General features: G+C 47.0%; 2 protein-coding genes across 3 annotated transcripts; both read left to right on the forward strand.

Moving 5' to 3' along the window:
• Window positions 1-690: 690 nt before the first annotated feature.
• On the forward strand, window positions 691-11,263 carry LOC128342212 (zinc finger protein 271-like). Its single transcript, XM_053289295.1, has 2 exons — window positions 691-806; window positions 6,752-11,263. Exon 2 carries the CDS (start codon window positions 6,767-6,769, stop codon window positions 8,642-8,644), a length of 1,878 nt encoding a protein of 625 aa, XP_053145270.1. The 5' UTR covers window positions 691-806; window positions 6,752-6,766; the 3' UTR covers window positions 8,645-11,263.
• A 774-nt stretch (window positions 11,264-12,037) lies between these two features.
• On the forward strand, window positions 12,038-23,260 carry LOC128342214 (zinc finger and SCAN domain-containing protein 30-like). 2 transcript variants are annotated; one of them, XM_053289297.1, is made up of 4 exons: window positions 12,038-12,160; window positions 15,252-16,212; window positions 18,160-18,286; window positions 20,449-23,260. In XM_053289297.1, exons 2-4 carry the CDS (start codon window positions 15,448-15,450, stop codon window positions 21,267-21,269), a joined length of 1,713 nt encoding a protein of 570 aa, XP_053145272.1. In that variant the 5' UTR covers window positions 12,038-12,160; window positions 15,252-15,447; the 3' UTR covers window positions 21,270-23,260. The 2 variants fall into 2 exon arrangements, with proteins under 2 accessions (XP_053145272.1, XP_053145273.1); XM_053289298.1 differs by lacking the exon at window positions 12,038-12,160 and adding an exon at window positions 15,048-15,147.
• The last annotated feature ends 1,672 nt before the right edge of the window (window positions 23,261-24,932 follow it).

The raw sequence follows: 24,932 nt of genomic DNA on the forward strand, positions 1-24,932 counted from the left end.
ACAACTAAGAATTAAAATTATGTAAGAATAACTAGGAGAAAGGAGGCTAAAATAAACAAATAATCATACGGGAGCTTTGCTGTCGTTAAAAAAAAAAGTTATTGTGTTGTGGGGAGCAGTTTGCCCGCCCCAATACGTTTCTTCTTTTTTGTTTAAGGCAGTTGTCTAGAGGCTCCGGACAGGAGGGAGCTGAATCTTAGGAACATAGGAAACTGCCATATACTGAGTCAGACCATTGGTCTATCTAGCTCAGTATTGTCTTCACAGACTGGCAGCGGCTTCTCCAAGGTTGCAGACAGGAATCTCTCTCAGCCCTATCTTGGAGATGCTGCCAGGGAGGGAACGTGGAACCTTCTGCTCTTCCCAGAGCGGCTCCATCCCCTGAGGGGAATATCTTGCAGTGCTCACACTTCTAGTCTCCCATTCATATGCAACCAGGGCGGACCCTGCTTAGCTATGGGGACAAGTCATGCTTGCTACCACAAGACCAGCTCTCTCCTTGACAAATGCAACTCTAGCAAGTTACAACTCACATGAAGCGGGGGCGGAACAAGGCATTTCCTCCAAAATCAAAATCGGAACAGTGATTTACCAGGAACGGAAAGTACAGGGACAGTCCCTGGTAAGCAGGGACAGTTTGAGCCTGTGCACGTTGCACTGGACACATTATAAGAGTTAAAGGGACAGAGGCTGGGTCCTAGAGAGGCCTGGGGATTTGAAGAAGGCTGATGGGAAAGCGTCTCTTCCTGGACCGCCTTCATGGTACAAGAAGAAAGGAAGGCAACTTCTGAATGGCTGCAGGAAGGGTGAGTTCCAGGAGTGGAATCAGGCAAAGTAGAGAGGCTGAGGACCGTGGGGGAAAGCAGGGCTGGAGAGGGCACAGCAAGGGGGAAAGTGCACATTCTGGAGCAAATTAACTGGGAAGGGTTTCCCCTTCAAATGCTTGCCACACACCACTACTCTTCAGCATTGAAGTGCGATTGGATTGTGCCCGGGGAGGTGGAGGGATTGAAGGGTGTGGGGCAGTGGAGGCACATCTGGATGCAAACCTGGCCGCCTGAGCCATCCGGGATCTTGCTTTGATGCAGCTTTTTAAAAACTCTCTCTCTCTGTCCTCCTCCTTCCCACCTTTATACATTCAGAACAGTTTTGTTGAGGACGTGAATCTTGACAAGGTGCACAAAGCAGGGCAAGAAGGAAAACGCTGCATGAATTAAGCCAGGCGCAAATTTTGTCCTACTGCAGAGCTTGGAGCAAAGTGGGGGATTTATTATTATTGACTGATATTCTGATTCCTGACGAAGGCTGCACGTGTGAGATGTACCTGAGCAGTGGAAGGCTTTTTAAAATTCAGCTACAGTGATTGTGTGAGGGGGGAGATGCCTCCAGGAATTGAACTTGGGACCTTTTGCATGCAAAGCAGATACTTTACCATGGAGCTGCAGCCCCGTCCCTACATGTTTTTGTGTGAATGAATGTACATGCATTCATTTTAAAAGTGGACCGAGTATACAAATAGGAAGTGTGCAGCTGTACGTGTATTCAGCATAACGTGAATAACGGTACCTCTGTACAGATCTTCTGCACTGTGTAGAGGGGGCCATCGTGTAGTGGTGGAGCATCTGCTTTGCATGCAGAAGGTCCCAGGTTTAATCCCTGGCACCATCTCCAGGTAGGGTCTGCCCTGGTTGCATATGAAGGGGAAACTAGAAGTGTGACCACTGTAAGTTAGTCCCCTCAGGGGATGGAGCTGCTCTGGGAAGAGCGTCTAGGTTCCAAGTTCCCTCCTTGGCATCTCCCAAGACAGGGCTGAGAGAGATTCCTGCCTGCAACCTTGGAGAAGCCGCTGCCAGTCTATGTAGACAATACTGAGCTAGATGGACCTATGGTCTGACTCAGTATATATGGCAGCTTCCTATGTCCCTATGAAGGACTCCTGCCTCAATCCTTAGAGAGTTGCAGCCATCCTGTGTAGACAATACTGAGCTAGACAGACCAATTGACTAATGGATCGTATGAATGTTGAATTTATGGATAGGGCTAATGTGAGCCCCCTCTCATGGGACAACCCAAATGTAATGCCTGATGTGAGCTCTCTATCTTCTCTCTCTACTCCTAGTTTAAAAGTGGAAGATGAAGACAAATATTAATATACCGCTTTTCAGCTTAAGTTCTCAAAGTGGTGTATGTATATAATAATATAAATATACAATAAAATGGTTCCCTGTCCCCAAAGGGCTCACAATCTAAAAAAAAAACATGATAGACACCAGCAACAGCCACCGGTGGGATGCTGTGCTGGGGATGGATAGGGCCAGTTGCTCTCCCCCTGCTAAATAAGGAGAATCACCACTTTAAAAAGGTACCTCTTTGTGCAGTTAAGCCACCTTAAGTGGCACGGCAGGGAAATGTTTGACTAACAAGCAGAACGTTGCCGGTTTGAATCCCCGCTGGTATTATATTGGGCAGCAACGATATAGGAAGATGCTGAAAAGCATCATCTCATAGTGCACGGAAGGAGGCAATGGTAAACCCTTCCTGTATTCTACCAAAGACAACCACAGGGCTCTGTGGTTGCCAGGAGTCGAAATTGACTCGACGGCACACTGTACCTTTACTTTACCTTGCTCAGTTAGTAGGGGAAAGGCTTCCTTCCTGTTTGAACTGTTTCACGGGGACCCCATCCTATGTTTTATACCATTGGTGCTGTTCACCTTGCCATTTTCCTGTTTCTTTTTCCTTCTCTTCCTTTAATGGAGATTTGCTGCTGCCACTACCCATCTCTTTCCCAGCAAGCAAAAACAACACGAATGAGATCAGAGTGGAGACCTCTGAAGTGGTCCACCAGATAAATGACTTGTGATGTTTGCAGCAACAGCCTACATAGGAACATAGGAAGCTGCCAAATACCGAGTCAAACCATTGGTCTGTCTAGCTCAGTATTGTCTTCACAGACTGGCAGCGGCTTCTCCAAGGTTGCAGGCAGGAATCTCTCTCAGCCCTGTCTTGGAGAAGCCAGGGAGGGAACTTGGAACCTTCTGCTCTTCCCAGAGTGGTTTCATCCCCTGAGGGGAATATCTTACAGTGCTCACACATCAAGTCCCCCATTCATATGCAGGCAGGACCCTGCTTAGCTAAGAGGACAAGTCATGCTTGCTACCACAAGATCAGCTCTCCTCACCTAGTGAAATCTTTCTTTGAAGTGTGAGGCTGGTGAAAGCAGTGAGACTCCTCAGATGAATCAAAAGAAACATTTAGACTGTCATTGAACATGAGGGCAATCTTGTGCCCTTTGACCAAACTGCAATCCAGAAAGAAATAAAGAAATGCAGAAGTTCCTCAAAAATTTGTTAGCCTGCAAACCTAAGAACATAAGAACAGCCATGCTGTGTCCGGCCCAAGGATGTCCATCTAGTCCAGCATCCTATTTCGCACAGTGGTCCACCAGATGCCTCCGAGAAGCCCACAGGCAAGAGCTGAGGGCATGCCCTCTCTCCTGCTGTTACTCCCCTGCAACTGTATTTAGAGGCATCTTGCTGCTTAGGCTGGAGGTGGTCTATAGCCACCACACCTTTATAATAGGGTAGCACAACTTCAGCCCTTGGGCTGTTGTTGGACTACAACTCCTGTCATCCCTGACTATTGGCCTCTGGCTGGGGATTCTGGGAGTTGTAGTCTGAGAACAGCTGGAGGATGCAAGTTGTGCAGCCCTGATTTATAATCTTTAGAAAAACCATACAGGAGACTAAACCAGGGATGCCCAACTTTGGTCCTCAGGCTATTGTTGAACTACAACTTCCATCAGCTTCAGCCACAGTGGCCACTAGTCAAGGATGATGGGAGTCATAGTTCAACAACAGGGCCAAAATAGTGCAGCTCTGGATTAAATTTATAAATAGCTCAAAACTGAGAGCAGATGTTCTTCAGAACTTTTAATCCTGAAAATGCTAAAAAGATATATTATTAATAATTAAAACTAGTGATAATTAAAAATAAATGATCTGCCCTTCTTAAGCCTGAGAGTACTAAAAGAAAATGGCTGGCAGACTAAATTACTCATGAGCAGGCCCAATGAAATTAATGGGATAAAAGAGTTATTACTAACTTGGCCCATTAATTTCCATAGGACCACTCATGAGTAATTTGGTCTGCCAGCCATTATCGTTTAGAAGTCTCTGGCTGAAGAAGTTCAGATTATTTTTAATTATTACTATTTGTATTTAATATGAAAACATTTTTTTAAAAAATAAGAGTGAGCTGTGCTTGGGGATGGGCTGCAGCTCAGTGGCAGAGCATCTGCTTGCATGCACAAGGTTCAATCCTGAGCATCTTAAGATAGGGCAGGGAATTAAACTTTCCGAATAACCACCACTGAGATGCCTCAAGAAAGTCTAGATTCGAGAAGCAAAGTATTGAGGCACAGCCCTCTTCCCCTGTAATTTGTCATCAACACTTGGTAGTCAGAGGTATACTGCCCCTGAACAGGAAGGCTCCACTTAACTGTAACAGCTAATAGTCATGAATTAATCCCAGGCTCTCTTAAAGAATGTCCTTCCCCGAGATGTAAGTTTGGGGCGGTGTACAAACATTTATTTATTTGATTAATTTTTATTTTTTTTTTGTAAACCACTCAGAGACATAAGTTTTGGGCGGTATAAAAATATGTTAAATAAAATAAAACAAATAATAAACTTAACATATTTTTATACCGCCCAAAACGCAAGTTCTCTGGGCAGCTTACAACAAAACAATAAAAACAAGTAACAACCAATAAAAAGATTAAAACATTTCAACTATTAAAATTTAAAAACTTAAAACTCTTAAAACACAATTAAAACAATATCTGATTAAAAGCCTGGGTGAACAAATGTGTCTTGGCTGCCTTTTTAAAAGTTGTAAGAGATGTGGAGGCTCTTATTCTCGGCTGCTGTGTGAGGACAACTCCCTGGGTTATCATCCCATGCTCGCTCCAGGGCAGGACGTATACTAATTCGAAAGCTATAAGAGGAGCCGGATGGTAACCCCACCCAGTTCTTTTCGTCCTGCTAGCTCCAGGAAAGGACTCTCAAAGCCTCCGGGCAGCAATGGGCAGCAGTGGAGACGGCCCGTCCCTGAGTAGCCACCAGAGGAGCCGGTGGCAACTGCAGATGAACCTCCTGATGATCTCAATGGGCGGTGTGGTTCATAGCAAAGAAGACATTCTCTTAAATACCCAGGGCCCAAGCTGTTTAGGGCTTTATAGGTTATAACCAAAACCTTGTACTTTGCCCGGAAACTTATCGGCAGCCAGTGTAGATCTTTTAAGATAGGAGTGATATGGTCTCTCTAAGATGACCCAGAGACCAAACTGGCTGCCTCATTCTGGACTAACTGCAGTATCCAGACTATGTACAAAGGCAGCCCCACATTGCATTCCACACTATGTACAAAGGCAGACAGTAGTCAAGTCTGGAGGTGACCAGCAGATGTACTACTGTTTTGAGGTCATTTATCTCAAGAAATGGATGCAGCTGGTGTATCAGCCGAAGCTGATAAAAGGCACCTCTGGCCACTGCCTCAGCCTGGGACACCAGGGAGAGGTTTGTGTCCAGAAGCACCCCCAGACTGCATACCTGTTACTTCTGGGGAAGTGTGACCCCATCCAGAATGGGCAGATCAAAAACATATCCCGAGTTCCAATCCTGCACAATAAGTACCTCCGTCTTATCTAGTTACCCCTAGGTTGTGGAATGTGCTCCTCATGGGTATAAGAGGCTTATCTCTTTTGGAGGCCTTCAAGAGAGCCATAAAGACCCATCTTTTTAGCCTGGCTTTTAATAATATTTGATTGGTTTTAAATGGTTTAAAAATGAGTTTTATGTTAATATTTTAACTTTTTATTTTGCGCTCAGTGTTGACTTTTTAACCGGTTGAATTTTTGCTGTAATCTGCCCTGAGCCTCACTAGGATGGGCGGTATACAAATGAAATAAATACATTAATTAAATAAAATAATTTGACACTCTCATTAGCAATGAAATAAAACAGAAAAGGGAAGCCTTCCAAAATAAAATGCAAAGGGAAAAAACAAAACAAAGAGTTCTTATTGAAGTACTCTTTGTTTTGTTTGCATACTGGCCGACCTCTTATTGATGCACTTACCGTAGGATAAGACTCAGTGAAGCCAGCGTGGTGTAGTGGCTAGAGTGCTGGACTAGGACCGGGGAGACCCGAGTCCAAATCCCCATTCAGCCATGAGACTTGCTGGGTGACTCAGGGCCGGTCACTTCTCTCTCAGCCTAACCTACTGCACAGGGTTGTTGTGAGGAGAAACCTAAGTATGTAGTACACCGCTCTGGGCTCCTTGAACAAAGAGTGGGATATAAAATTAAATACATACATACACACATACAAATAAAGCTTAGCACGGCACAGTGGCGATAGTAGTCTCCGCATGTTGCTAGGGGGACTATGCAGAGTATTCAGCTTTGGCTGAAGCTTCACACAGGCCCAATAAACAAATCACCATGGAACTGCATTTAGGGTTGTTGAGGGGCACCACTGCCCCCCAGGCCTTACAATGAAAAACACCATGTTAGTTACTTGTGCTGGGCCTGGAGCATGCCTTCCAAGTTGGCATTGCACTATTGCGATGCTGCAGTCAAATTGCAGCAAGCTTGCCCCTGTACTCACAAAAGATTAAGGAATAAGTTATAATATTACCTTGAGTGTTAAGGTATGACTCACAGTGGAATCCCTCTTCCCTCCATTAGATAAGGAGTCTGTGAATGAAGCAGATAACAAGGTTTGTGAGCAGAGCATCTCTGAACAAAGGGAAGGAGTTGGGATACAGTGAGACCAAGCAAAGAGAGAGATCCCAACTTCATGTGAAGGCAGAAGCCATTGGGAAGCAACCAGATGAACTTCCAGGGATGACTATGGGTGATTCCATTCTGCATGGGGAAAACCTTGGTGAAACTATAAAGGAGGAGACTGAGAAGGATGAAGGAGAAGTGGCATTTGCTGAATATGAGGAGAGCTCGCACATGGCTACATATATTAGAACCCATGCAGAAAAGAAATTGGATGAGTTTTCAGACTCTGGGAATTCCTTCAGGGCGGATGCTCCTATTGTTACAGGGAAGAAACCACATGGCTGCTCAGTGTGTGGGAAAAGTTTCTCTCAGAAGGGGCACCTGGTGGTTCATGAGAGAATCCATGCAGAAGAGAAACCGTATAAATGTCTAGACTGTGGGAAATCTTTCTGTAAAAATGCTGACCTTGTCAGGCATCACCGAAACCATACAGGGGAAAAACCCTACAAATGCTCCGTGTGTGGGAAATCCTTCAGTATGAACTCTGACTTCCTTCGACATTACAGAACCCATACAGGAGACAAAACCTATGAATGCTCGAACTGTGGAAAGAGCTGCGGCACAAAAAGCCACCTGGTGGCACATCTGAGGATGCACACAGGGGAGAAACCATTTACATGCTCAGTCTGTGGGAAAAGTTTCTCTCAGAAAGGAAACCTTGTCATTCATGAGAGGCTCCATACTGAAGATAAACCCTATAAATGTTCTGAATGTGGGAAGTCCTTCTGTAAGAATGCTGACCTTGTCAGACATCACCGCAACCATACAGGGGAGAAACCCTACAAATGTATGGACTGTGGGAGATCCTTCAGTATGAACTCTGACTTTATTAGACATTATCGAACCCACATGGGAGAGACTCCGTATAAATGCTCAGAATGTGGGAAGCACTTCAGTAAGAAATGTAACTTGGTGACTCATGTGAGAAGCCACACAGGTGAGAAACCCTACTCATGTCCAATTTGTGGGAAGAGCTTTTCTCTGAAAGGAAACCTGGTTGCCCATGAGAAAACCCATAGACAAGAGAAACCGTGCAAATGCTTGGATTGTGGGAGATCCTTCAGTGTGAACTCCAAACTGATTGAACACCAGCGGCTTCACACGCGAGAAAAACCATATGAATGCTCGGACTGTGGTAAAAGTTTTCGCTGGATAGGAAACTTCATGTCACACATACAATTACACTCGGGAGAGAAACCCTATGAATGTTCCCTCTGTGGGAAATCCTTTATTATTCAGCATGATCTCATCAGGCATCAGAGAACCCACACAGGAGAGAAACCGTTTAGATGCTTGGATTGTGGGAAGACTTTCAGTCAGAAGGGAAGCCTGGTGGTACATGAGAGAACCCACACAGGAGAGAAACCATACAAATGCGCAGATTGTGGGAAATGTTTTAACCTGAGCTCGTGCCTCACTAGACATCAGCAAACCCACACAAGAGAGAAACCATACAAATGCACTGATTGTGGGAAAAGCTTTGGAGTAAGTTCTCGTCTTATACAGCATCAGCAAACCCACATAGGAGAGCGGTCGCATAAGTGCTTAGAATGTGGTCAAAGTTTCACTCAGAAAAAGACCCTTGTCAAGCATACACAAACGCACAAGGGAGAGATACCACACAAACACCCAGAATGTGGGCAGACTTTCAGTGATCTGTCTGGTTTTCTTCAGCATAAGAAACTCCATACAGAGGAGAACTCATATAATTCTCCCTACAGTGATGGAAACTTCATTCATACACCAGCTTTTACTGTGCATGAGAGAAACCATGCAGGTGATAACCTGTAGAAAGGACTAGACCTGTAACTCCTGCCTGTAACCTTGGAGAAGCTGCTGCCAGTCTGTGTAGACAATACTGAGCTAGATGGACCAACGGTCTGACTTGGTATAAGGCAGCTTCCTATGTTCTCAAAATTGGGTCCTCAGATGTTGTTGGACTACCACTCCCATCTGCCCCATCTTTGACCATTGTGGAGAGGAATGATGGGAACTGTAGTCCAACAACTTCTAGAAACCCAAGTTTGAGAACCCTGTCCTAGGCTATTGAAGATGTTATAGTTTATTTTCATGCCTCACTATTGATCAGATGAAATCTACCAGAGAAAAGATCTTAAAAGTGCTCTGACTTGTGAAAAGAGCATCAGCCAAAGGTTAGAATTTCTTGCTACTTGCAGAAATTATGGAAATTTTCCTATATAAGTACCTTTTCAATAGTAAATATGTACCATTCCTGTATAAAATAACCACCTAATGTGAACGGTGAGAAAAGTTTTCAGTTTCTCTTGCTCCCTGGAAACATTACAGACTATTGTAGGGGAAGAAACCAAAAGTGGGTAGCGTGATCTAGTGCTAAAATATTATCTTGTACAGATAAACTATCCTGGTACAAAGTCCACCTGGGCTCTAGTTCTTCTGCAAAGTACCTGGAGTCTTTCTGTGCTTTCCCTTACCTGTAAGGTTGATTATAGAAGAGCAAAGAACCCCAGGAGAATGTAGGACCACCCTTCGTTTACCTCAGTCTGGATAGAAAATACCTGGAAATAACTGGGAATGGAATATCTCTTAATTGTATTCAACTAAGAGCATTTGGAACCTGTTTTGTATATTTATTTTCGTTCCATAACTGAATAACAAGCAGAAATGTGTTGATGGTCTTGCCTTTAAGTCTTGATTTGACATGTATTGCTTCTTATTAATCTGCTTTCTCTCCTTTTGGAGGTAAAGGAAGAAATCAGACCTGATTCATTGCCAACAAATTCCTCTTATACATATTTCATCTCAGAACAAATTGTTGATAGATTGTTATATTGCAATTTTCTTTTTTAAGAGGTGGAAGGCCTCTCCTTTTCAGCCCTATGTGTTCTCCCTGCGTTGCACCAAGAAGACTTCCCCTTGTTCTTGAGATTAGTTTGACCAATGGACTTTTTAGGCTACACTTCAAAATGGATACAGATACGCTACGACAGATACGGATACGACAAGTAAAGAAAGTAAAGCTCGGGAATTCAGTGAGACTTTGGAGAAAACATGGGTTAGGAGTGGACTGCCTGCATTCTACGTTGAAATTGCCACAATGTGTTAACTTGAAAACATGCTGCGCACCCCGCTGCTCAGCTCAGCGGATGCACATGTGTTGTGGCTGTTTGAGGGGTCAGCATGGCACAAACATGCCATGCTAACCCCTCAAGTAGCCTCCGTGCATGCACATCAGCGAGCTGAGCGATGGTGGTGGGGTGCATGGAGGGTATGGGGTGGGATGCTGGGCGGTGGCAAGGGAAGTATGTTAAAGGAATACTCTGCCTTCTGTTCTGCTCCACCTGCCTTAGTGTCCAGCGGCCACTGAGTCCTAAGCTCACTCATGAACCACATGCCTGAACAGGGATTTTGCACATATGCTCCAGATACTTATTTATTATTTATTTGTTATTTCTCTGTGTAAACCCCGCCCCCACCCCGAGCCATTTTTGGAAGGGCAGTATAGAAATCGAATGAATAAATAAATAATAAATCATTATCTGACATGAGTGTAAAGGGACCGGTCAGATTAGCAACTTCCTGCAGGCTCTTGGCACACCCTCTTCATAATTATGTGTGTCAGATTCTGTATCATCCATAGTGGTCCAATGAAAGCAGCAATAAATAACTCCTAAGTAAAAATCCTGCACCAGATCAGACTGTAAAGGATATGGGAACCAGGTGGCAGAAGAGCTGGTGGAAAGGGACAAATGAGGTAGCAGTTTGAGAAATGTGATGGAAGCAGGACCATCTCTCAGTGGTAGGGTGCTTGCTTTTCGTGCAGAAGGGCTCAGGTTCAGTCTCTAGCATTGCCAAATAAGGCTGAGAAAGACCTTTTCCTATGTGGAAGAGAGGATGGGTCTCCTGTAGCTTTAAGAGATGCACAGAAGAGGGAATTTCAGCAGGTGCAGCTTGTCCTGCAGGGGGAAAGAAAAGTGGCAGCTGCTGAAATTCCTTCTTCTGTGCAACTCTTAAAGGTATAGAAGACCTGTCCTCTTTTCCATATGGTAACCCTACTTGGAAGAAGCTGCTGCTTGCCAGTGTACACAATACTGAGCTAGATGGACCAATGGTCTGACTATGTTTCTATGAACCCAGTAGAACTAAGGAGAAATTATGGAAGGGTATAATCCCCTCCCTATTTTCCTTCGTGTGTTTTGTTTTTTAATTTGTTAGCCTCTGAGAAAGACCCTACGACAATTACTTTACTACAAAGCCTAATAACTTAAGGGCTTTCTAAATAAAACATGATTATAACATTTAACATAATTTTAACATTAAAAAAAAAAGAAAAATGCAACCAGCCTGAAGAAGAACTCTGTGTGGTCCCAAAAGCTGGCATACTTCATTGTGAACATTTTTTTGTCCAAATAAACATATTATTGTACTAAATTTATGATGATGATTCTCTTTCTCTCATTCATACACACACCCACACAGAAGAAGAAATAAATACAATCTGTATAAGAGCTTTGTTTGATCTCTAAAGATGGAATACTGTGTTGTGAAAATCCTTTGGTCCAAATAAGCATATTATTATACTATAGGTTTTTGCCATAGAGAAGTTTCCTGATTTGAATTTTCCTCAAGATGGGGAATTGACAGATACATTTAAATAAACGCTCCCTGTTGAAATAAGAGTCTCCCCATCTCTGGCAACTTTTTAAAAGGCACTGCAGACACATTTGTTCACCCAGGCTTTTAATTAGATTCATGGTTTTAAATTTTCAATGTTGGTTTTAAATGATTTTAATGTTTAAATGTTTTTAACTGTTTAATTGATTTAGTTTTTATTTTAATGAATTGATTTTAATTGTTTTTATTTTGATGCAAACCACCCTGAGCCATTTTTGAAAGGGTGGTATATAAATCAAATCAAATCAAATAAATAAAATAATGAAGAAATTTGGATCTGGGAGGGGCCCCAGTGAAATTTGGAAACTTTATCGGTTTCAAATACCCAGCAACAACCCAGAAGCCGAAAGAAACCGTGCATGCTTGTTCCTCCCGTTTTTTAGTTCAGAAAGAGGTTTCTATAATTCGGTTTTCTAATGGTTAACTCAAACATAGCAACAGTATTCCTAGAGAGGAAGAGAAATTTGGGGAGGGGGCGGCGGAGGGAGGGAAAGAGGAGGAGTTTGTTACTATCATAGAGAGAGGCAGAGAGAAAGAACTACACAGAGTACGCCTTCCTGTCTCACCCATCCGGAATCTAAACAGCTACTGTAGAATTACTTTGGTGCCGAGAGGAGTTGGAGGCTGGTGCATCACGGTGTCAGGGGCTTAAAGGTGCAAAACTGGGTGGGGGCGTGTATATGGGCCCGGGGGTGGGGGAGCAGCATCAGCAGCAAGAGATCGCAGGGCGGTGGAGAAGGGGAAGACCTTAACAGTCTCTTTGGGGAGGGGCTGGTTCACGCAGAGACTGGCATCAGAGACAATTAGGAACACAGGAAGCTGCCTTATACCGACCGAGACCATTGGATTGGCTGTGCTGGCTGGTAGCAACTCTCCTGGGTTTCTGATGGGTTTTTCCCAGCCCTTCCTGGAGATGCCAGATAGGGATGCTGGGATCTGCTACATGCAAAGCAGATACCCTGCCGCTGAGCTACAGTCATTTCTTGCCCGGAACCCAGCAGTGGCAGCTGCTGCTGGAGTGTGCAAGTATCTACTATACAGATGGTGTGATTAGTGCTTTACTGACTGTAGTCTATGTGGCCCCAAGGTTGTCTGCAGCCCTCCATAGTCGCTCCCTTCATCTGCTAGCTGACCCTTTTTGGGAAACTCTCTGCAGACAGAAATCCAAGCAGACATGTATTAATTAGAGCAGTGTTCCTCAACTGGTGATGAGCCCGGACCGTTCTGGAGGCCATTCTACAGGCCTCCGGACTGGTCCGGACATGGGCGGTTCAGGTTCAGGTGATTTGGGGTGGGGGGTTCCTTTAAGAGCGGTGGGAGGGTTTACTTACCTCTCCCATCGCTTTCCCCCTCCGGTGCCCGTAGTTCTGTTAATAATTGGGGTGGCAGGATACCTCCGTGCTGCCCTTCTTCCGTTTTGCTGCTGCTGGCTACACTGCAAAAGGCTTCAATAAGCCTTTTGCGCGCGCTCATGATGTGCGCGCATGTCACAGAGACGTGAAGCGTGCACACGCAACAGGCTTATTGAAGCCTTTTGTAGTGTAGCCAGCAGCAGCTGCAAAACGGAAGAAAGGGCGGCAGGGAGGTATCCTGCCGCCCCAATTATTAACAGAACTACGGGCACCGGAGGGGGAAAGCAGTGGGAGGGCTAAGTAAACCCTCCCCTCGCTCTTAAAGGAACCCTCCACCCCAGTGCTGGACCGCAGTTCCGCGATTCTGTGCACACCCCTATTCTCAGCCACTGGTCCGTGGACTGGTGCCGGGCCGCGAGGCATTGGGTACTGGTCTGTGAGGCATCACTAATAAAAATCACCCCCCAAAAAAACAATTTTGGGCTGGCGGGGACCACTGGGAGCTCTCCGGAGCTCATTTCCAGGCAGCCCTTGCTGCTGGATAACGTTCATGTCACTTCCTCAAAATGAACATGATCCAGCAGCAAGGGCTGCCTGGAAATGAGCTCCGGAGAGCTGCCCGAAATGGTTTTTCGGGGGTGCCTGGGGGTGAGGGCGGGGGGTGAGGGGGGCGACCCCCTTACTAACTGCTGACATTGAAAAACACTGAATTAGAGCATCTTTCTGGGGATGAGGCTGTAGCTCAGTGGTAACTAGGCAAGAGGCACCTTTTTAACATGGTGATTCTCTTTATTTAGCAGGGGGAGAGTAACTGGCCCTCTCCACCCCCAGCACAGTACCTCCAGTGACTGTTGCTGGTGTCTATCTTATGTTTCTTTTTAGATTGTGAGCCCTTTGGGGATAGGGAGTCATCTTATTTATTTATCTATGTAAACCGCTTTGGAAACATTGGTTGTAAATTGGTCTATACATGTTTTTTGTTGTTGTTGGTAGTGCAGCTGCTTTGCATGCATCTGGAGAGATGCCAGGGCTGCAAAAGACTCCTTCCAGAAACCCTGCTGCCAGTCAGTGTAGACATTACTGAGTTAGATGGACCAATGTCTGACTCAATATAAGACAGCTTCCTGCGTTCCTCTGTACCCTTCCTCCAGTGAATTCAGGGCAATGTACAAGGTTCCCCCCTCCATTGTATCTGCACAACAACCCTGTGAAGTAGATTAAGCTGAGAGAGAGTTTGACTGACTCAAGGTCATCCAGTGAGCTGTATGGCTGAGCAGTAGATGGAACCTGCTTCTTTCCATTCATAGAGTAGGGACCTGATTCTCAGGATCAAAATCAGGGTAGGAGGAGCATCCAGACAAGCTTCAAGCTCTGAGTGCGCTCCTGAGAAACTTGTGTGTTGGCAAACATTAAGGTAGGATGGGGAAGTGATCGTCTGCTGGGTAGGACAGTGGCAGCCAAACCACGTTGTGTACCCAGCACAGGAAGCTGCCTTCTGCTGAGTCAGACCATTAGTCCATCTAGCTCAGTATCGTCTACACACACTGGCAGCAGCTTCTTCAAGGCTGCAGGCAGGAGTCTCTCTCTACCCTATCTTAGAGATGGTGCCAGGGAGGGAACTTGGAACTGTCTGCATTCAAGCATGCAGGTGCTCTTCCCAGAGCAGCCCCATCCCCTAAGGGGAATATATTTCATTCAGTGCTCACACATGTCTCCCATTCAAATGTAAACCAGGGCAAATCCTGCTTAGCAAAGGGGGCAGTTCATGCTTGCTACCACAAGACTACCACAGCTCCCCAACCCTCTGGCCCGCACTCTAGCGAGGGTGGAGGAAATGCAGATCTCCTGCCCAGCTTGGGGCTAACAGACTATCACCTCCCTTGTCCTCCTAACTACTTTGATGTTTGCTGACACATTACCTCTTGTTGATAGGTGGCTATATTCTTAGTAACAGCAATGGTAAAAACTCCTTGCAAGTAGGAAACTAGCCCATCAGGGAGACAGGTTCTGGGTAGCCCTCTCCCTTCTGTGCTAATTTTCTACTTGCAAGGAGAATTTTTTCTAATGGAGGAGAGCATTCAAAAATGTCATCCTCTGCTTACTAGTACCAGCCATTTCTACCACCTCATTCTGGCACATGTGTTGATCAAGTTGTAGCAAGCTGCCTGACCATTGCAATCTTCCAGATTCTAGAATACCATTAATACAAATGTAAGACTCTTACTTTCCACCCACCCACTAGTGGTTTCCAATATTCATGGTTAGCTGCAGGTGACAACCACAAGAGAAGTATATTTTTCAAATATCATAACTTCCATACTCTGAAACAAACTTTTAAAAAGTGTGTATTACTCATGAGCCCTGCTGTCTGTCTCTTATTTTTCCCCCGTCAGGAAGGATGACCCAGAAATTCCTCACCTCTTGCACAACCACCAGTGCTATCAACATTCACTGAGGGAGCCTTCTGGATTCTTCCAGTTGGGCCCCGTATAACTAGTGGCCCAAAGCCAAAGATTGGATGCTTCTCCCAACCCAGCAGGAAGAGACAGAGGGACTGGGCTGCATTTGGATCATCCCCTCCGAGAGGAAATGGCTGAAGGGAAGGAACACGAGTTCTCCACCCCAGATCTCCAGTTCCAGGCGGCGCTACAGCAAGAGTTGAAGTCTGGCGTGGAAGTGGAGAGGAAGGACTCGGCAAACCCCAAACCCGAGATGGGACCCAAGGGAATAGGGAAAGCCCCACATGTGCCAGCTCAGGTGGGGCCCATTGGGCACGAGGGGCTGTTGCAGATCTGGGAAGCCCAGTGGCAGGCATTTCTCAAGGCAATGGATTCTTCTCACCCTGGCATGGGGAGTCCTCAGCTGCTAGAAGCGGCTCCATGGGGAGATGCGAGGGCTTTCCTGGCCTCCTATGAGGGTACCGCTGTGGCCGGCCAGCCGTCTCCAGAAGGACATCCCATGAGCCTCTTTGGAGCAGCCCAGCAGGCCCAAGGCAGGCCGCCGCCAAGAGAGAAGGGAGAGGGCAGGAAAGTGAAAGAAGAGAGGGAGAGGGAGGAAGCCAGCAGCCTGGAGGTGCGGCGCCAGCGATTCCGGCAGTTCTGCTTCCCTGAAGCAGAGGGACCCCGAGAGGTTTACAGTCGGCTCCGCGAGCTTTGCTATCAATGGCTGAAGCCGGAGAAGCGGACCAAGGAGGAGATCTTGGAGCTGGTCATCCTGGAGCAGTTCCTCTCCATCCTGCCTCAGGGGATCCAGAACTGGGTCAAGGAACGAGGTCCGGAGACCTGTGCCCAGGCCGTGGCTCTGGCCGAGGATATCCTGCCAATACAGCGAGAGGCCAAGAGATGGGATCAGCGGGTGAGGCTGGCACTCCTGAGATGCCCATTGCTGGGGACAGAACAAGCCACAGGTCACTCTGTCAATGGGGTGGGTGGGGGGTTAATAATAAAGAGGAACATTGCTAGAAAAAAGACGACTGGCAAGAAGGCTGCTGCTTTGTAAAGGAAGCAGCAGCTCTTTCTGTTCTGGCAAGGTGAATGTTTATTTTATTTTTTTTAAAGGATCGTATTGCAGCTTTAATTGGATCATTAACTGATTAAGTAACCAGATTAAGATTTCTTGAATTGGGTGACAGCCCTGATTTTTATTGTCTGGTTACCATTTTAATATAAATAACAACTCATGTATGAAACTTTCACTGCTTAAAAAAAAGTTTCATACAAAAGGAATTACAACAGTGAAAGATTCTTACGTGACTTATATCTACATTAAAATGGTAAGCAGACAACAACTTGGCCACTGGCAATAAAGAATGCTTTGAAGAGAGCTTACTAATAAGCTGAGGGCAAGAGTTTACTCAGCATCCACATACTATTATTATTTTATTTATTATTTTTTACATTTTATATCCCTCTCTTCCTCCAAGGAGCCCAGAGCGGTGTACTACATACTTGTTTCTCGTCACAACAACCCTGTGAAGTAGGTTAGGCTGAGAGAGAAGTGACTGGCCCAGAGTCACCTATCAAGTAACATGACTGAATGGGGATTTGAACTCTGGTCTCCCCGGTCCTAGTCCAGCACTCTAACCACTACACCACTCTGGCTGCCATATATAATTTAGTCCCAATACCAGCCAGTGTTTTTTTTCTCCTTCACGTTAAAATGCTTTTCAGTTTCTGCTGCTAAACTATGATCTTCCCACCAAAAGTGTCTTTCCTCCCCTACCCCCCAAAAAAGAAATCTTTCACAACAACCCTGTGAAGTAGGTTAGGCTGAGAGAGAAGTGACTGGCCCAGAGTCACCCAGCTAGTTTCATGGCTGAATGGGGATTTGGACTCGGGTCTCCCCGGTCCTAGTCCAGCACTCTAACCACTACACCATGCTGGCATAGGCTTTTCCAGCAGGATCTCATGGGCTGTTCATATGGCCAGCAGGGACCTTGCGCCATTTCCACAGCAGCACTGCTGGCTAGCTCTCCGTTTCTGTGCTTACCTCACCCTTTCCCCTATTCATCAGAAAAGTAGTACTGAAAAATGCTGGGTTAATCACAGAAAGCAAGAGCCGGCCAGCAGCTGCAGAAATTGTGCAAGGTCCCTGCTGACCATGTGACCTGCGGGTGAGATCCCACTGGAAAAGCCAACGGAAGTCTTCAAGAGACTGTGGGTGCCAAGAAAGCTCTTGCCTTCAGCTTCCTTGCAAGCTGTTTCAAAGAGCTGTTTATTGCTGTCTGGAAGAGCTCTTCAAAGAGGCATTCTGACCTGGGTGAGAGTATAAAAGGGGAATGTCTCTTTCAAGAGGGCATTTATCACCTGTAGAGTTTAGAAATGCTTAAGATTAATACACACACACATCTGTGTTCCAATAGTATTGCCTGATTAGAATAGGCATGTTTTTAGTTGTCCCCAAATCCTCCATTGTGCAGTTCCCTGCACTCCTGAAAAGCAGCTTTTGAGGGTCAGGAGACTCTCATGAATAACGTGGGATGGGCCATATTTGCTGCTGTAGTGGGAATTGGAAGAAATCTGGTGGAGGCACCTTGCATGAGCCCAATCTCATGCTGTCCACAAAGCTCCCCGACTCTCAAGTGCAACTTTTCAGGGGAGGGGTGAGGCTCTGTAGTGGGGCCAGATAAGGTCCTGGACCTAGAAACCCTCCAGTCCAAGGTCCCTCCCAACTCTAAAATTCTATGATCCCTTGTTATTTGCACACATCTGGATCCAGCCCTGTGTTCTGTCTTTCCCTTTTAGGTTGTTGGTTTTGCTGGTGAATATGAATGTTTGAATAACCTGATCACTGCTGTTTCAGGATCCAAGTGTTTTCCAGGAGGTGGTTGTGAATTTCCCTGATGAAGAGGCAGCCCCTCTGGGGAGTGTACACAGACAGATCTGGAACGTGGTGAAGCACGAGAGGGAAGGAAATCCCAGCTTGGTGGGTGAGTATTGGCAGGGCTGCGCAACCCTCAGGAACATATTTATACAAGAGGACAGGGCTTTTAGAGGGAAGGTGCGAAATCACACTCCTCTTCCCTCCCATGCCCTGTCTGCTGTGCAAAGAAGCCTTCAGCACAGGGACACTGAAGACCATGGGTGTCCACAGGACTCTTTCTGGGGGCAAAGCCAGAAATCCTATAATCCCTTCCCTGGGAGTAGGCCCCATTGGATTCAGTGGGAGCTGGCTCATTCCAGGGGTGGGGGCAATAGCCCCATCTTGCCCCCACCTCTGGACACCCATGCTGAAGGTATCTTGCAGACCTCCTACTGTTACTGGAGGGCTGTAGACCATGTCAACCAATATATCGTAAAAAAAATAGAATAAGAATATTCAGCTATTTCTCTGAGATATTATTGGGCATTCCCCAAACACTTTTAAGCATATCTACACTCTCATAATGGCTAAAAACTCCCGCCCCAAAGGTTGTGAGGGGTGGTGTGTGGATCTAGAATTCTCAGGAAGTGGGATTTGGTCCCCAGCAAGAGATGTATTGTGCATTCCCTTTGTGCTGCCACTGTCTTTAACTGCAGCTGTGCCTGAAATACTGTTTTCAAGAATAAGACAAATATTTATTTTTTTATGCTGCCTAATCCAGATGGCTCTAGACAGTTCCCATGAATAAAACAAAATTACCCATTAAAACATGCATTCTCATGAACAAAAACACACACACAAAATAGTGCATCAAAACAATTAAATATTAAAACAGTTTAAAACTATTGAATTATTATGCTTTTAAAGACTAGGAATGATGGTGTTAATTTTAATGGCTAACATCCAGATTTAATGGCTGCGCTAGTGCAACAAACAAAGATGCACCCATGCAAGAACATCCACCCATGGAGGAGAGCTGGTCTTGTGGTAGCGAGCATTACTTGTCCCCTTTGCTAAGCAGAGTCCCCCCTGGTTTGCATTTGAATGGGAGATGACATGTGTGAGCACTATAAGATATTCTTAGGGGATGGAGCCACTTTGGGAAGAGCATCTGCATGAAGGTTCCAAGATCCCTCCCTGGCATCTCCAACATAGGGCTGAGAGAGACTCCTGCCTGCAACCTTGGAGCACTGTTCCCTCTAACAGGGATTCCCAGATGGTGTTGACAACAATTCCCAGCATCCCCAGCTGGGGATTCTGGGAGTTGTAATCATCAACATCTGGGAATCCCTGTTAGAGAGAACACTGCCCTGGAGGAATTGGTGCCAGTCTGTGTAGTCAATACTGAGCTTGATGGACCAAAGGTCTGACCTGGTGTAAGGCAGCTTCCTATGTTTCTAAGAAGGCCATATAGTTGAGCAGATGCTCAAAGTTGCTCAGTCTCTCATACTCTTGGTCCGCATGTGCAAGTGTTGTGCTTGTGCAAGGACGACAACTCTGCAGCATTCCCTGCCACTGAGGAAGAGGTTTCACAGCTGGAGGTGTGCCACAGGTGGTGCAAACAGCACAACCCTAGTCCGGAACACAAGCTTTCCATTTAGTGGAACTAGCTAGCGTAGCAACATGTTAGTGTTTGGGTGAGGAGCTAGTCCTTGAAGTGGCAAGCCTGAATTGTCCCCTTGGCTAAGCAGAGTTCATCTTGGTTTGCATTTGGATGGGTGGCTGCATGTGAGCGTGGTCTGTTGTAAGATATCCCCCTTACAGGATGGAGGCTGCAGCTCAGTGGTAGAGCACCTGCTTACCACTGGTCCCAGGTTCAATTCCTGGCAGCATCTTCAGGGAAAGACTGATGCCTGAAACCTTGGCGAGCTGCTGCCAGTCACTGTAGATAATACTGAACTAGATGGACCAATGGTCTGACTCAGTATAAGGCAGCTTCCTATGGATAATAATAATAATAAACTTTGTTAGCCACCCCATAGCAAATTGTTCTTTGGGCTGCTCACAACACAGGAATAAAAAAAGATGATATAATAAATACATCACCACATTAAATCATAACAGACAAAAGGAAAGGAAAGAAAATACAAAATACAATACAAAGCAGTTTAAAAACGCATTTTAAAATTAGTTAAAAATCAAATCAGATCTGTATGTCAGCTGATGAGTTTTGATTATATATCCTGAAGGCTCAGGAAATGTTTTCCTTTCCTTTCCTTATGCCTACAGGTAAGAGGTGCTTGAGGAAGAATGAGATGTCTGGACAGAAAAGCCTTGAGCAAGAGGAACAGCAGGGGATGTTGGAGGAAACAGTAGCAGAGAATGGCACCAAGCATCACAAACCAGCAGAAGCTACTGAGGCCCTGTGGGGAACATGGAGACAGCAAGGGAGCAGCCCAGGGCAAAGGATGGACAAATCTGTTCCTGGGAAGGGGAGCTACCAAGACCTAAGTGAAATCACATTTGGGGAAGGACAAATGATCCCAGCAGAATATGAACAGAGCTCAAACCTCATGACACACACTAGAGTTCATGCAGAAGAGGAGAAACCATACAAATGTTTGGACTGCGGGAAATCTTTCCGCATGAAGGACAAACTGATCAGGCACCACAAAACCCACACAGGAGAGAAACCATATGAATGCTTGGACTGTGGCAAATCCTTCAGCACCAAGTACGGCCTCTTTCGGCATTACCGAATCCACCGAGGCGAGAAACCCTACGGATGCTCATACTGCGGGAAGTTTTTCAGGATGAACTACGACCTCATTCGGCATCATCGAACCCACACCGGGGAGAAACCGTTTGAATGCTCGCACTGCGGGAAATCCTTCGGCATGAACTCCGATCTCATGAGGCACCAGCGGATCCACACGGGGGAGAAGCCTTTTGAATGTTCAGACTGTGGCAAAACCTTCAATGTCAAAGGCAGCCTCATGGCCCACATCAGGATCCACAAGGGGCTCAAGCCATACGGATGTGCTGAGTGTGGGAAGTGCTTCAACCAGAGCTCAACCCTTAAGGCCCATCTGAGAATCCACGCGAGGTAGAGCCCATATAAGTGTGGAGACAGTGGAGGGAATCCCAACGTGAGTAGTTTATCTTGGGTACCAGGAGGAGCATCTCCTCCCATATAAATCCTCCCCTCCAAGAAGGGACTTGGAGGTCTTCTGGGCCAACTCTCACTCCTTCTGGAAAAGTTCTCTTCTGTATCCCATCTTTCCAGGAAATACCGCTGTGGAGTGCCTGGATGAGGACCTTCTCACCTGTGGAATGCTCATGAGGCCTACTTCCTGGTAGAGCCCTAAGAGGCCTATTAAGCGACAGTCTCTAGTAGAAGCCTCAAGAGGCCTACTAAGCCACTTCATCAGTTAGACAGCTTGTTTAGTCTTTCTGTTTAGCCAACCCCTTTAGGTGCTAAGTTATGTTTTTTAAACCTGCTGTTGCGGTTTCTTTGTATTATTGATTGTTCTGCCGTTTTTCCTTAAGAAACCACATTGTTATGGCCTTGAAAAGCCATTTGATATAGGTTAATGACAACTGTAGGTAGCAGAATCCGTGTAGAAATGGGAGTTCCGTGCCTTCCTGCCTTGTGGGAAATCCTCAGACCGAATTTTGGATGACACAACACATTCAAATAGTACAGTCAAAAGGAAGTCAAGCCACATAAGCGAAGTAGAAACCATGTATAAGCTACTCTGACCTCTGCAGAAGAGAAGTGGGATATAAGAAAGGTATGTGCTCTGGCTGACATCCAGATTAACACTGCAGTAGCTCAATGATGCACCCATGCAAGAAGGCCACGTAGCTGCGCAGATGCTCAAAGCTGACCCATCTCTTTTGCTCTTGGTCCACTTGCACAAGTGTTGCAACAAGGACAGCAGATCGCTTTTCCTCATGCCCTGCAAACATATATGGACTGAGAAGAGGCTTCCTCAGTCCCCTAACTCAGCAAAGTGGCACTTTTAAAAGTGGTGATTCTCTTATATGGAGGAGAGCAGCTGTCCCTATCCAACCCCAGCGCAGCATCCCTCCATTGGCTGTTCCTGGTGTCTACCTTATGTTTCTTTTTCGGTTGGGAGCCTCTTTGGGACAGGGAAACATCTCATTTTTGCTATGTTTCTAGGTTTTATTGGAGATGTTGAAAAGCCTTCCAACAAAATTTGCCACCATTCCCGTGTGTGGTGATACCCTCGCCCTACTTCTCTTGGGTGCCCGCCTCAAAGTTTCCCTCCTGCTCCTCGGCCTCAGCGTGTTCTTCTCCTTCTCCTGCTCCTTCAACTCAGTCTCCTGGGCATCCACTTGGCCTTGACCCACTCACCACACCTAGGCCTGTCCTCCCCCCACCCCGTTGTCTTTTTTAGGACTTGCCAGCTCCGCCAAATCCCTCTCTGTTCTTCCCTTAGAGTCGGAGATTGACCTGATAGGGCTACCTGAGCTCTCCTGAGTTATTATCAGGGGAGGCCTGCTGACGGCAGGCAGTGTCCCCACTCTGTGGAGTCTCCCTGTTCCCTCCCTTAGTTTTATTAGGACATACAGTATGAGTTGGCCTTGGCTGCACTTTCCCTGCATCCAGGCAGTTGCTGCCCAGTTACTGCCGTCAGAGCTGGGTTGTTTTTGTCTTTGTTCATACCTTCGTTTGTTTGGGGCGCAGCTCTTGTTGTTCCTGCCAGCTGCTGCTGTGATCTGCCTCCCTCTTCCCCTCCTGGCTTTTCAGTTGACCTTCTACTCTGGGGCTCCGCTGGTGGTGGTTGTTGGTGATGTTCAGGGGTCCTCTCCTCCTCCCTTCCCTGAGGTGGTGGGGAGGTCACCCTCCCTCTTGTGCCCTTGGTGTAGGGATGTGCATGGAACCAGTTCGGAAGCCCGTTTATGTACATCCAAACCGGTTCGAATGTCCGTCGGTTTGAAGGCGGGGGGGATACCTTTAAGGACCGGGGAGCATGCTTTACCCACCCCCACTGACTCTGCATTTTAAAACGGTCCCGCAGGGCAGCAGCGTACCTCCTTGCTGCCCTGGTGGTTGTCAGACCGGAAGTGGCTGGAAGTGCCCAGTGTACACAGGCACATTATGCTCACTCACACACATGTTGTGATGTGCGCACAAATACCAGGCACTTCCAGTCTGACGAGCACTAGGGCAGCAAGGAGGTATGCTGCCGCCCCACTGGACTGTTTTAAAACACTGCGCCGGCGGGGGAAACACGGCGGGGGATCAGAGCACCCTCGCCGGTCCTTAAAGGTAACACACACACACATATACACACACACACACGCTTTGAACTGGCAGTCACCGGTTCCATGCACATCCCTGCCTTGGTGTCCTGTGGCACTGTCTCCTGTCTGCCTGCTTGAGGCTGTGCTGTTCTTCATCCCCCAATGTGTGGGGCAGAGCCCTTCCTCCTGGGTCACCCTCGGTTGTCGTCAGCAGCCGCCGCTGCTTTGGCGAACTGGCTCTCTGAGCTGCACTTCCTGTTCCTTTTCACTGCTTCTCCACCAATTCGCCACCCTTCCTCTTCCTGTTCATGAGTTCTTCCAGCTCGTTACTCTCACCTGTGCTCTGCATGCAGCTGTCCCTCGTTTGCCTGTGGGCTAACTCCTTTGATCCTGAAGGACTGAGCAGCTCTGCTAGCATGCTGCTTCCTGCAAATTGACGGCTGTCAGATGGCTGCCAAAGGGCTGTCTGATGGCTCTCAGAGTGATTGCTGCCAGAGTGCTGCCTGCTTGCTGCCAGAGTGCTGTGAGTGTTCACCCCCTTCACCTTCTGTCATCTGCAGTGCTCCTCCTGGACAGGGTTCCCCACTCATCCACCCACCCTCCCCACTCTTACCCGTTTGCTCCCACTTTAGGTCCAGTCAAAGCCCTCACCCTCCTCCTGCTGCCACCAGTCACTTAAAGGGCTGAGCTGCCGCTCTTCACATGATGGGCCCTGGGACATCTTCCAGCCAGGCCCTGAAGCGATGCCACTTTTCCTCTGGCAGATGCTCACTCTTGACTCTGGCAAGTTCCCTGAGCCTCACGATGACCCAGGCCACCGTTTCCCCTGTTGTTTGTGGGTGCTTGTTTGCGGTGAGTGGTTACCTTGTTATGCTTGCTTGTTTGCCATGAGTGGTAACCTCCTCCACCTCGTGTGGGTGCTGTTCGGTGGTGTTGTGGTGGTTTTCGTTGTTCCTCCCCACTCTGTTGCTCGTCTTCCCTTCCCTTCCCTTCCCTTCCCGTGCAGGTGCTGTTTGATAGCGGCCCAGCATTGATTGAGGAGGGCCTGCACTGCGAGGTGGTGGGTGAGATGAGTGACCCATCTGGGCAGTGCCCATTGGCCCATTCTCCTCGAGGTCCTGGGCCCCTTCATGTGACCTGTTGTGGCTGTGTGGCTTTGCCTGGTGGCCGTGTCTTCTCATTGCTGGGATGCCAGCTCTGGCCGGTGCATTGTTCCTGCGATCTCTGCCCACGTATTCCGTATGTGTGTGTGTGTGGGGGGGAGATTTCCAGTAGATGCTCGTGGTACTCCACGATAGGTTGTGTCAGAGGCAGTTTTTCTGCCTTACTTTGTTACTCCCTCTGGGTGGGGTTGGTGTGGTGGTTGGGCTCTGCTGAGGTTTCTCTCTCCCTACCATCGTCCACTGTATTTTCTCCTACTCCTTTCTGCTGCTGCTGCCACTGCCTGCCCCCCTCTGCCCGGCAGGTGGTCCTCGGACCAACCCTCTTCTGTTTGGGCA

The sequence above is a fragment of the Hemicordylus capensis genome, chromosome 2 (genome assembly GCF_027244095.1).
Source record: "Hemicordylus capensis ecotype Gifberg chromosome 2, rHemCap1.1.pri, whole genome shotgun sequence".
Lineage (NCBI taxonomy): Eukaryota > Metazoa > Chordata > Lepidosauria > Squamata > Cordylidae > Hemicordylus > Hemicordylus capensis.

Bases quoted from the DNA above. Each gene is read 5' to 3' on its own strand.
- LOC128342212 (XM_053289295.1), top strand. From the start codon at position 6,767: ATGAAGCAGATAACAAGGTTTGTGAGCAGAGCATCTCTGAACAAAGGG.
- LOC128342214 (XM_053289297.1), top strand. From the start codon at position 15,448: ATGGCTGAAGGGAAGGAACACGAGTTCTCCACCCCAGATCTCCAGTTC. The intron at 16,213-18,159 runs GTGAGGCTGGCA...CTGCTGTTTCAG, and splicing joins CCAAGAGATGGGATCAGCGG to GATCCAAGTGTTTTCCAGGA. The intron at 18,287-20,448 runs GTGAGTATTGGC...TTATGCCTACAG, and splicing joins AGGAAATCCCAGCTTGGTGG to GTAAGAGGTGCTTGAGGAAG.